This window comes from Gekko japonicus, unplaced genomic scaffold (genome assembly GCF_001447785.1).
Source record: "Gekko japonicus isolate JY-2015 unplaced genomic scaffold, Gekko_japonicus_V1.1 scaffold1594, whole genome shotgun sequence".
Taxonomy (NCBI): domain Eukaryota; kingdom Metazoa; phylum Chordata; class Lepidosauria; order Squamata; family Gekkonidae; genus Gekko; species Gekko japonicus.
Genome location: NW_015167097.1, coordinates 371,648 through 383,677, shown reverse-complemented (window position 1 = coordinate 383,677; position 12,030 = coordinate 371,648). Strand labels below are relative to the sequence as shown.

General features: G+C 41.2%; 1 protein-coding gene across 1 annotated transcript in view; it reads right to left on the bottom strand.

Moving 5' to 3' along the window:
* OMA1 (OMA1 zinc metallopeptidase) overlaps positions 1-12,030 on the bottom strand; it is a 41,451-nt gene that overhangs the window by 15,230 nt on the left and 14,191 nt on the right. Inside the window, exons 6-7 of the mRNA XM_015412917.1 lie at positions 11,537-11,611; positions 7,744-7,893 (exon numbers count right to left, since the gene is read on the bottom strand). Coding sequence (XP_015268403.1) covers positions 7,744-7,893; positions 11,537-11,611 — 225 coding nt within the window. The remainder of the gene's footprint in view (positions 1-7,743; positions 7,894-11,536; positions 11,612-12,030) is intronic.

Below are 12,030 nucleotides of genomic sequence, written 5' to 3'. Positions count from 1 at the left end.
ATTGTTTTTTCAAGTAATGTCAGCTCCGTAATGTGCTCTGGGCTTGTTGCTCATGGGTACAGAGCTAATTGAAACACATCTGAAAGTAGCTTTAAATTTTCAATTCTCCAACTTCTGCGTTTTTTACCTTTGACTAAATTTTCCATTTAATTTCCCACTTGCTTCTAAGTAGATTTTCTTTAGGATTGCTCCCTAAATCTCTAAAATTTATCCTTACATTTCAAATCATTCCCCAATTATACTGACAACAAAGTGTTTCTTTTTTTCATGTTACATTTTAAATACCTCTGCCAGTTCTGGCTGTACAGCTCCAGGTAGGTCAATTAATGGCTTTTTAGCAAATAAATTTGTCAGTGATTTTAAAACTGTCATCTGCTAGCCTTGCAGGATTAGAAAAAGGAAGAATTAATATTATGGCTTCTTGATAAGAGTCAGCACTTACTTTTAAACCTGCACTGATCTGATATGACTAGCTTCAACACAGAGCTCCCCACCCCAAATATATGGAAGTAACACTTTAGGAGAGATAACGAGGCCTTCCTGAATGAACAATGCAAAGTAATAGAGGAAAACAATAGAATGGGAAGGACTAGAGATCTCTTCAAGAAAATTGGAGAAATCAAGGGAGCGTTCCATGCAAAGCTGGCCATGATAAAGGACAAAAACGGTAGGGACCTAACAGAAGCAGAAGAGATTAGGAAAAGATGGCAAGAATACACAGAAGAACTATACAAGAAAAACCTCGATGTCCTTGACAACCACGACGGTATAATCACTGACCTCGAGCCAGACATCCTGGAATGTGAAGTTAAATGGGCCTTAGAAAGCATTACGAACAACAAAGCTAGTGGAGGTGATGGTATTCCAGCTGAGCTATTCAGAGTCTTAAAAGATGGTGCTGTTAAAGTGCTGCACTCAGATCTCTTCAAGAAAATTGGAGAAATCAAGGGAGCGTTCCATGCAAAGCTGGCCATGATAAAGGACAAAAACGGTAGGGACCTAACAGAAGCAGAAGAGATTAGGAAAAGATGGCAAGAATACACAGAAGAACTATACAAGAAAGACCTCGATGTCCTTGACAACCACGACGGTATAATCACTGACCTCGAGCCAGACATCCTGGAATGTGAAGTTAAATGGGCCTTAGAAAGCATTACTAACAACAAAGCTAGTGGAGGTGATGGTATTCCAGCTGAGCTATTCAAAGTCTTAGAAGATGATGCTGTTAAAGTTCTGCACTCCATTTGCCAGCAAATTTGGAAAACGCAACAGTGGCCACAGGATTGGAAAAGATCAGTATACATTCCAATCCCAAAGAAGGGCAATGCCAAGGAATGTTCAAACTATCGCACAATTGCACTCATATCACACGCTAGCAAGGTCATGCTCAAGATCCTACAAGCTAGGCTTCAACAGTACGTGGATAGAGAACTACCAGAAGTACAAGCTGGGTTTCGAAGAGGTAGAGGAACTAGAGATCAAATTGCCAACATTCGCTGGATTATGGAGAAAGCAAGAGAGTACCAGAAAAATATCTACTTCTGCTTCATTGACTATGCTAAAGCTTTTGACTGTGTGGATCACAACAAACTATGGCAGGTCCTTAAAGAGATGGGAGTACCAGACCACCTCACATGTCTCTTGAGAAACCTGTATAAGGGCCAAGAAGCGACAGTTAGAACCGGATATGGAACAACTGATTGGTTCAGCATAGGAAAAGGAGTACGACAAGGATGTATATTGTCGCCTTGCTTATTTAATATATATGCAGAGTACATCATGCGAAATGCTGGCCTGGATGAATCACAAGCGGGAATTAAGATTGCTGGGGAAAAGATCAACAACCTCAGATATGCAGACGATACCACTCTAATGGCAGAAAGTGAAGAGGACCTAAAGAGCCTCTTGCTCAGGGTAAAAGAGGAGAGCGCAAAAGTGGGCTTGAAGCTCAACATCAAAAAAACTAAGATCATGGCATCCGGCCCCATCACTCCTTGGCAAATAGAAGGGGAAGTCGTGGAAGTAGTGACAGACTTCACGTTCCTGGGATCCCAGATCACCGCAGACTGTGACAGCAGCCATGAAATTAAAAGATTTCCTTGGGAGGAAAGTGATGGCGAACCTAAACAGCATGATAAAAAGTAGAGACATCACCCTGCCAACAAAAGTCCGCATGGTCAAAGCAATGGTATTCCCAGTAGTCATGTATGGCTGTGAGAGTTGGACTATAAGGAAGGCCGAGCGCCGAAGAATAGATTCTTTTGAACTATGGTGCTGGAGGAGACTCTTGAGAGTCCCTTGGACTGCAAGAAGAACAAATCAGTCAATCCTCAAAGAAATCAACCCTGACTGTTCCCTGGAAGGCCAGATAATGAAACTGAAGCTCAAATACTTTGGCCACCAAATGAGAAGGGAGCACTCACTGGAGAAGACCCTGATGCTGGAAAAGACTGAAGGTCAAAGAAGATGGGGATGGCAAAGGATGAGATGGTTAGACAGTGTCATAGATTCAACGAACATGAAATTGAGCAAACTTCAGAGGACGGCGGAAAACAGGAGGGCCTGGTGAGATCTTGTCCATGGGGTCATGAAGAGTCGGACTCGACTGTGCGACTGAACAACAACAACACTTTAGGCCATTTTTGATTAATTAAAGTTCAGTTTTTCCCCTCCCCTATGATACTGTACAGCTAGATAGATAGATTCGTAATAAGGTCACTATAATTCAAAATTAATTATTCAAACTTCTTTGGTAATGAGTTTCTGACACAGGGATTACAGGCACGTTAGAAATTGTGTGTCATCCCCCCACTGTTACTATATAAGGGATACATGCTCAGAAAAACAATGTGCACGCTCATACTCCTCTGGATCACAGTCTATAAAACTTAGCAGGAAAATTCATCAATACAGCAAGATGGCCTGGATGATTGTGTCTTGTTATGTTGTCTGCATTAATGCAATTTGCACCCTGAAAAACCTTTATACCAGAAGTGGGAACTTCCAAGGATACGAGTTGCTCATTTGTTGCTCAGTCACTGTCTTTTCTATGTGGACTGATGAATAAAACTTTCAGAGTCCACTGGCAGAGGATAGGATGTGACAGGTTTGAGGCGAGAATACAGTACTCAATGAAACAGAGACACTATCTATGTATCTCATTCTCAACATGTCCCCTATGTGCAGATACTTATTTCCACAGATAGGGGGCACACTCTCCCCCAACAGATGTTTCTATGTTGCTCAGATGTTAACAAAAATATATTGGGGTGGTAAATTTGCCCCCAAATTTTAAAAAGTGTCTGCACATGTGCAGACAATGCTCTTACCAGCTCAGAAGGAGCTGCTCCAACCAGAACCAGCAGCAGATATCAGCAGCCACACCAAGTCCAGCAATGGCAGACATGGCTGGAAGCTGTACCAGATCCAGCCACAGCAGTGGAGAAGGCCACCAGCTGCACCAAGCTTGGCCGCATCGGGAAAGGAGGCCAGCAGCCATGTTGTATCCAGCCACGTTGGGCTCAATAGTTGGTGTGGGGGTTGGAGACATGCCAGGCTTGATGTTGGGGGGGATTTGGGACTCCCCCCTTGTGTTCCCTGCCCCTGAGCTGTTAGGATGTGGAAAATTGAAAGCTTAGATCCTCTGAATGTAGTTCTCCTCAGTCATCATGGCTAGTAGCCACTGACAGACTTATCCTCCATGAATCTATCTAATCCCCTTTTAAAGCTGTTTATTCCTGTGGCCATTACAACATCCTTTGGCAGTGAATTCCACATTTAAATCACTCTCTATGTAAAGCAGTATTTTCTTTTGTCCATCCTGAACCTACTGCCCATCAGTTTCATTGGATGTCCTTGAGTGCTAGTATTTTGGGAGAGGGAGAAAAAATTATCTTTTTCAACCCTCTTCACCCCATGCATAATTTTATAAATCCCTATCATATAGGTTATTTATGTGTAATTTATTGTATTTTATTGTCTTTACTTATTGTATTTTAATGCTTGTATGCCGCCTTGAGCCAGTTCCCCGGCAAGGCGGGATATAAACTGAAAATAATAAATAAATAAATGTTGCCCCCTTAGTTGTCTCTTTTCTAAACTGGAAAGTCCCAGACTCTTCAGCCGTTCCTCACAGGGAAGGTGCTCCAAATGCCTTATCTTCTTGATTGCCCTCCTCTGTACTTATGTCCTTTTGGAAATACAGTGACTAGAACTGCACACAGTATTCCAAATGAGGCCACACCATAAATCTATACAGGGGCATAACAATATTGACCATTTTATTCTCAATCCCTTTCCTAATAATCCCTAACATAGCCTTTGTTTTTTGCACCGTTGAAGCATACTGGGTTGACACTTTCATTGAGCTATCCACTACGACCCCAAGATCTTTTCCCCTCTCAGTCTCAGTAAGTTCAGTCCCCATTAGTCTATATTTGAAGCTGGGATTTCTTGTGCCAGTGTGCATTACCTTACACTTATTTATTTATTGTTAATTTATACCCCGCCCTCCCCGCAAAGCAGGCTCACTGAACTTAATTTGCCACGCCGTCGCCCACATACCCAGTTTGTGGAGGTCCTCTTGGAGCTCTTCACAGTCAGCCTTGGTTTTTATCATCCTGAATAATTTTGTGTCATCTGCAAATTTGGCCACTACACTACTCACCCCTATTTCTAGATCATTTATAAATAAATAGTACCAGCCCAATACCAATCCTTGTGGGACTTCACTGCTTACTTCCCTCCATTGTGATAACTGTCCATTGATTCCTACTCTTTGCTTCCTGTTATAACTACTTTGTAATCCATAAGAGAACTCATCCTCTTATCCCATGACTACTAAGTTTACTCAGGAGTCTTTAGTGAGGTACTATGTCAAAACCCTTTTGAAATGTCTACAGGGTCAGGGTTGTTTACATGCTTGTTCACTTTCTCAAAGAACTTTGATTACAGTTTCTACTAATTTGCTTGGGAGGGACATTAGGCTGACTGGCCTGTAATTTCCTGGTTCCCCTCTGGATCCTTTTTTAAACATTTGGAAACTTATCATTTTTTTAATTTCTCCAGCAGGTCTAGAACAGGGGTGTCAAACATATAGCCCGCGGGCCGGATCCGGCTCTTGCAGGGCTCCAATCCGGCCTGAGAGCAACTGACTCTGTGCTGCTTCCTGCTTCTTACATTGCAGCTCCTTTTGGCCAGTCTCTATTTCCTGCAGCTCCTTTTGGCCAGTCTCTATTTCCTGCTTCAGAGGAGAGAGAGAAAGCCATTCTTCGATTGATCGACTGAAGGGTCCTCCCCCCTCCTCCTCTGGGGAGGGAGGGGGAGGGAAAGAGCCAGGGGGGATGGCATCTCATGGCACTTTTAAGAAGACCACCAACATTTCAGGTATAAGTTTTTGTGTGCATACACTCCTTCTTCAGAAAGGGAGGGAGGGAGGAAGGGAGGGAGAGAGCCCTGTTCAAGACATCCCAATTACATATCCTCTTTCCAAAAATTAAGAAATTCAAGCTAAAGTTCACACATTTAGCTTAACACATTAGATCACAAGAACAGAAAGCCAATATGCAAGTTCTTCACGTTTGCTCTCACAACCTGATTGTGATGTCCAAAGTCACACTAAAAGGGTTCATAGAAGTGTGTGACATTACCCACAGCTCTGTGATATAGCAAAAGAAAACTAGGATTACTTTTCCAACCAAACAGAATGACCTTTAGCTGAACTGGCTTTCAGCCATAAGAAAGGCAAGAGACTTCAGTTTTAAGGGAGAACAATATAGAAAGCTACAATTCTGCCCAGATCCAAAGACAAGCACTGGAGTTGAGTAATACAAACTTTCCACACACCAATGGCTAGAGGAGTGAGCTGATTAAGAAGATCCCTCATGTCACACACGATTCTGGTCACAGGACATTTAACTGGAGAGGGAACTGGAAGGTAAATGATATGAATTACCTTCGGGCTCTCTAAGGGTATGTCTGTACCAGCCAATGTATGTATAATTTATTTCGTTATATACCACTATAATCTTGCACAGTCTGCATCTGATATGAGTGTTTGCAATTGGCATTCTATTTCTGGATTTTGTTTGTTTGTTTGTTTTTAACATGAACAGTGGAGTCTGGCAAAGCAGCATATTTAGCATTTACCAGACTATTTAGGAACATACAAAAGGAGCACGTATCCAGTTCTGCATATATCTGTTTCTAATCTCATTCTGAAACCAAACCTATATTACAGAATAAACAGGGTTCTCAAAACAAGAAAAAGAAGGAGGATCAATTCACTTTTGTTTTAGAACACATTATAATTCTGTGTGAGGGAGGTGGCACAATGGTATGCTCACAGCCCTAAAGAAAATAGAGTTGCACTTACCTGTAACTGCTGTTCATCGATGTCTTCTGTGCAGACACACATTGGTAGTGCGCCTGTGCAGGCCAGCCATGAACAGATTCTCTTCCAGTGAAAAAGCCCTCTGAGGGGGCACCCCTCCCCCTCTGGAGCCGAAGAGAATGGCTTTTCCCGCCCAAACTGTCATGAGCTCCGGAGATGGGAGCCCCCCCCCTTTCCCTCAGTTCCTGCCAGGCCACCACAAGCAAACACACTACTAATAACAATCATGTGAGAGGTCACAGTAGCGCAAGAGGAGGGGATGTCTGTCTGCACAGAAGATGTTGATGAACACAGTTACAGGTAAGTGCAACTGTTTTCATCTTCTGTCTTCAGTGCAGCCCCACATTGGGACATTAGCAAGCTACTCACTTAAGGAGGCAGGGTAAGGCTAACACTGGTAAAGTGATTGGAGAATTGCCTTGCCCGCATCTGCAGTCTTCTTTGCTTGGAGGTCCTATGCATAGTGCTTAACAAATGTGTCTTCCGCCAACCACGATGCAGCTTTGCAGATGTCCACCAGCAGGACCCTCCTATGGAACGCAGCCAAGAAACCTTGTGCCCTCATAGAATGCCAGTTTGATGTAGTGGTTAAGTGCATGGACTCTAATCTGGGAGAACCGGGTTTTATTCCCCACTCCTCCACTTGCAGCTGCTGGATGACCTTGGGCAAGCCATAGTTCTGTCAGAGCTGTTCTCAAGAACAGTTCTGAAAAGAATTCTCTCAGCCCCACCTACCTCACAGGGTGTCTGTTGTGGGGAGGAGAAAGGAAAGGAGTTTGTAAGCCGCTCTAAGACTCCGAGTGAAGGGCGGGATATAAATCCAAGCTCTTCTCTTCTTAGTTTTGTTAATATTTATTCTCAAGCCGGCTACAAGTCCATAGTCTCCAAGTTCTTGTTTCAAGATAAGAATTGAATCCAGTGGGTTCTCCAGTATAAATATTAGATCATCAGCAAATGCCAAAAGTTTATATTCTTCCCCTTTTAATTTTAGGCCCTTAATCTCTTTCTGTCCTCTTATTGAATTATTAAGTATCTCCAATGCGAAAATGAACAGCAGAGGGGAAAGTGGACATCCCTGACTTGTCCCTTTTTGGATTTCAATATATTGTGTCTGTTCCCCATTAATCGTTACCTCTGCCTTTTCTTTGGTGTAAATTGCCTGGATCATCTTTACAAAGTTAGCGCCAGCCTATGCGTCTTTCAAAGCTTCCAACATAAATTTCCTCCATCAGTCTGACTAATCCCCTTCCAAAACCATTCAACATCTTCACAAGTAAATGCTACACTTTTTCAGCACTTGGGCAAAGAAGGTTTCCTATGCCTGCCAAAAACCGTCCTCAGTTTTCACTTACTTCTGGTATAAGCCTGTCCAAATGATCAGCTCGGTTCTCATGAGAAGGGTGTGTAGAAAGCCACTCTGGTAACTTTGGGTTTCCTTGAATTGTCTCTGCCAATTCCATTTGCTGCCAAAATACAGAACTTGCTCTTACATCCACACATGCCTGGAAACAAAAAGGAGGATATACGCAGGATACTGCATAAATAACAAAGTTCACAGAACTGCAAAATAAGCTTAGAAGCCCTGTAACTACCACTGACTGCTTCCTTCACATGCAGTAAGCACAGATATAGCTATAGATCTAGATTTTGCTAGTTTTTTGAAAGTGCTGAAACTTATCAGAGCTACATCAAGTGGCCAATTTAATCTTTAATCTGAAACAAAAACTGTATTTAAAAGATAAATACAGATTAAACAGGGCTGAATCAAACATTCTTAATAATCACACAGCCTTTATGCAGGGACTATCTTGTCAGCTTTTGCATACAGTAATTACTTTAAAATAATTCCCACGGAGCAAAAAAAGTCATATGTCACGTGAAAGAGTGGTCAGAGGCCTTCTGTACAACATCATAAGTTTGGGAACAATTCTGGCATAGTAAGTTACTTTTTGAAAGTGCTCTATGTGAAAACTGAGATGGCATAATGAGGAGAAATACATCTGTTGGGGAAAATGAAGAAAGGGCAATACCTACCTTGCAGTTTAATATGGGAAACATGTTAAACCTCACTATATGCAGCAATATGCTTACTCAGGAGCACTGATTTCAATAAAAATTGATAAACAAGTAAATACATTATTGCCGCTTCAAGAAGAAAATTTAAGAAATGGGCTGGAGGTTGGAGCACTGTGGGAGGCCAAGGGGGGGAGAATAGTAGAAGAAAGGATGTATAACAGCTAATAATATAATCTGTATTTGACTTAATAATATATCCTAATAAATTGTTTTTGGGAAAAAAATTGATTTACGATTATATCAATATTTAGTTGCAGTCTATTGATGCTACTAAAAAGCAAACCTTTTTTAAAAAAATAGACAACGATGAAAAGGTCTCTTGATCTGTCGTTTAGAAGGTGGTTGTGTGCAAGTGGAAATGATTGCCTTTATTGGCTTCATGACAGTCACTCAACTGGAGAAGCTTTTTCTTAGCTTGGAGATACTGTGATGGAAAGGTTCACCTGTTGCATTTTTGCCTGCCATGCAGCTGTCAATTGCGCAGAAGCCCTGACAGAAAAAAATATGGCAACCATGGATACCAAGCACAGGGGCCTTGAAAAATGGTTCACTAAATCCAGTCACCAAATCTCAAGACAGCAGGACAACCACAGAATCTGGGACACAAAATATTCATTCCAAAGGATTCAAAGGAGAAAGCTCAGGTGTAAAATGGAAGAGGAAAAAGAGAAGACTAAATACGCAATGCAAGGGAAGAGGGGTAATTCACCTGTAAGCAATGCCACATCTTTCTGTTTTGTCTGTAAAAAACTCAGCATATTTATTTGTCAGTCTCTCTGTAATTGCACTGGGGCTGCAGCTCCATGGTGGAGCAACCGCTTTACGTGAAGAAGGTCCCGGGTTCAACCATTGCTATCTCCAATTAAAATGATCAGGTAGTAGGTCATGTGAAAGACATCACCCTGAGACCCTGCAGACCTACTGCTAGCCATAGCAGACTGATCTTGCTAACTTGATGGTGATTCAATATAAGGCAGCTTTCTGTGTTCGTGTATTCAAGCCTTTGGAAACTCTGAACTCTCCTATAAATAAAAGGATTCAGAATATTTCAAACTATGGAACAGAAGCAAGACCAAAGTAAGACGAAGTGATCTTGATTTCATGAAGGACATAGTAACTAGAATGACTGCTTGGGATATGACTGCTTAAGCAGCAGCTCAGATTCCCACCCACACACTTCTCTTAATGGCTGCCCCCACACTGACACATGTGTTTCTATCCCCCCCCCTTAGGACACAAACACACACCCTTCAGGCAATTAAGCAAATGGTTCAGGCAGAGGCTACTATCTTCTTGAGTAGCTATAACTGATGCAGATTGTTCCAAGCAGTTTATCAGCCATTTGCTCATAAACCATTTAATACATTCTGCCTGAATCCTGAGATCTAGTTAGCAGCCAAGACAAGCAGCATGATTTGGAACTGCTCTCTGCTATGGATGCCTACCAACTGGGAGGCACCCTATTTGTATCAGAGGAAGCAAGATGTTCACTTCTAGAAGTCTTCAGAACACCATAAGCGTTTTGGCTTTCTCTTCCAAAACCTGTTGTACCTCCTCCAATGTTTATGATAAGCAACATGACTCTAGAGCTTGGAATGACCTCTAGAATCAACTATCAAAGTCAGCTTTGCTAAAGTGAATAAAAATAACTGTGGGAAGATGCAGAAAACATAATTCCCCAGTTTTATTTATTTTAAATCTGATGAAGGGTTAGAGCTCTCAAAAGGCAATTGTTAGGCAAGTGGGCATTACTGGATCATAAATTAACATATGCTTCAACACAGAAGAAGAAGACGAAAGAACCGCTTGACATTAATTAATTAGCAGTGGGAAATGATTTTTTAAATTCTATTTCATTTTTAATAAAGCTATGAGTCAGAGTAACTATAATCATAAGTAAAGTGCCCCATATCCACAAATACAAACAACTCTTGAAATGAACAGGTGGCGTTTGTGCGCACATGCCAACATAAGAGAAGGAGATACCAATTATGCTAATGAGCCGGAAACCATCTGGGTTAAGATCCTGACCTTTACAAGCAAATAAGGAAGTGCTTTAGCAATTGCAAAGTGTACAAAATTGAAACAGACTTACTAAATGCTCTAGACAAAACAAAGGCACTGAGTGAAGGGTCAATCTTATAGGGAAAAGAACTTTATAAATGACAAGACGTCCCTAAACTATTGAACATGCCAAAATTTGTATGGCAAATATATATATATATATTTAAGTATTTGTAGCAGCATTGGTTCCACTGAATGAGATTTGGACACAGTTCATAAACCTAAGCTATGCTGAAAAGCTGTTTAATACAAGTGACTGAAAGCTGTTCCCAATATAGTTAGAACAATTATCTCAATGTTAATGCAATACCCTGAGAAAGAAAATTTGTGACAGAATGGCTTGAAAAGAGAGACAGAAGAAAATTCACTGCTACCATCTTGGCTTTGGAGAGAGGCAGCCATGGGCTTCAGTTTTCAAGAAGCTACCAAACTGCAGACTATGTCTATGAATAGGCCATAAGGTGCCATATTTTAAAGTAATTAGTACTTTGTGTGCTTAACAGATATCGAGAGGTTCAGATGCATGGCTGCTTAGCAGGGTACCACAGCTTTCATTTACTCTCCATTCCCAAGTAAGCAGCTATTGTTTTATAGCTATAAAGTATCAGAACAACTTCTCAAGACTTTGCTGTAAATCACATTTCTTAAATATTCTTCACAATGGCATTGCTTCTCTCCAATAGATAAAGCTTTGAAAAAGAACTCAAAGAATTTTTACTCTAAAAGTAAAAGTTACATTTACACAACTTCTAAAATGCCTATATATAAGTCAATGATTCATTAGAGTAACCTCTCTCAGCTGGCAAAAGCAATTTGTGCCCCTCAAAGGTCTAATAAAAACAACAATTTCTTATTAACACTAGGTGGCACCACAGGCATAGTTATCAAATTCATTTTGCAAAATATCCTGTTTTTCATATTTTGATGAACCCAATAAACAAAAGGCTACCTGTGAACAAGGAAGCAAATGGAGCATTTGGTATTCTAGCCACAAAATTATTTTACCTTAGCTGCAAAGTGAAGTCCAACTTTGTCTGCTTCAGCTTCTAATGTCCTGTCATATGGCATATTGAACAACAACTAAAAAGGAAAGAAGAGACACCAAACATTTGCTCTTGCTAGAATCAAAGGGCTGGATATTAGAGACTCTTTTGAGAAAGGAAGACTGTAAGTGCTGTGCATAAATAAAACATCGACTAATGGCAGAGCTTTCCATGAGCAGCAGAAATTCTGCGGTTAATGGAATGAAGCACAGATCTATTTATCTGTACTGCATGCAGCACTGCTTGAGAGAAGGACTGGGTCCCCTCCCCTTTATTGTAAGCAACCAGAGAATGTCATGGATGTCATAGGCTAAATGACAATGGCTTGCTTAAATCCTCCTCCTAATATTCTCACTGGCAAACTACCAGACAACAGTTTACCTCTTAGCTGTTATGGCTAACACTACCTACAATGGTCACTGACATCTCAGAGGACACCCATTTCTTAAAGAATGA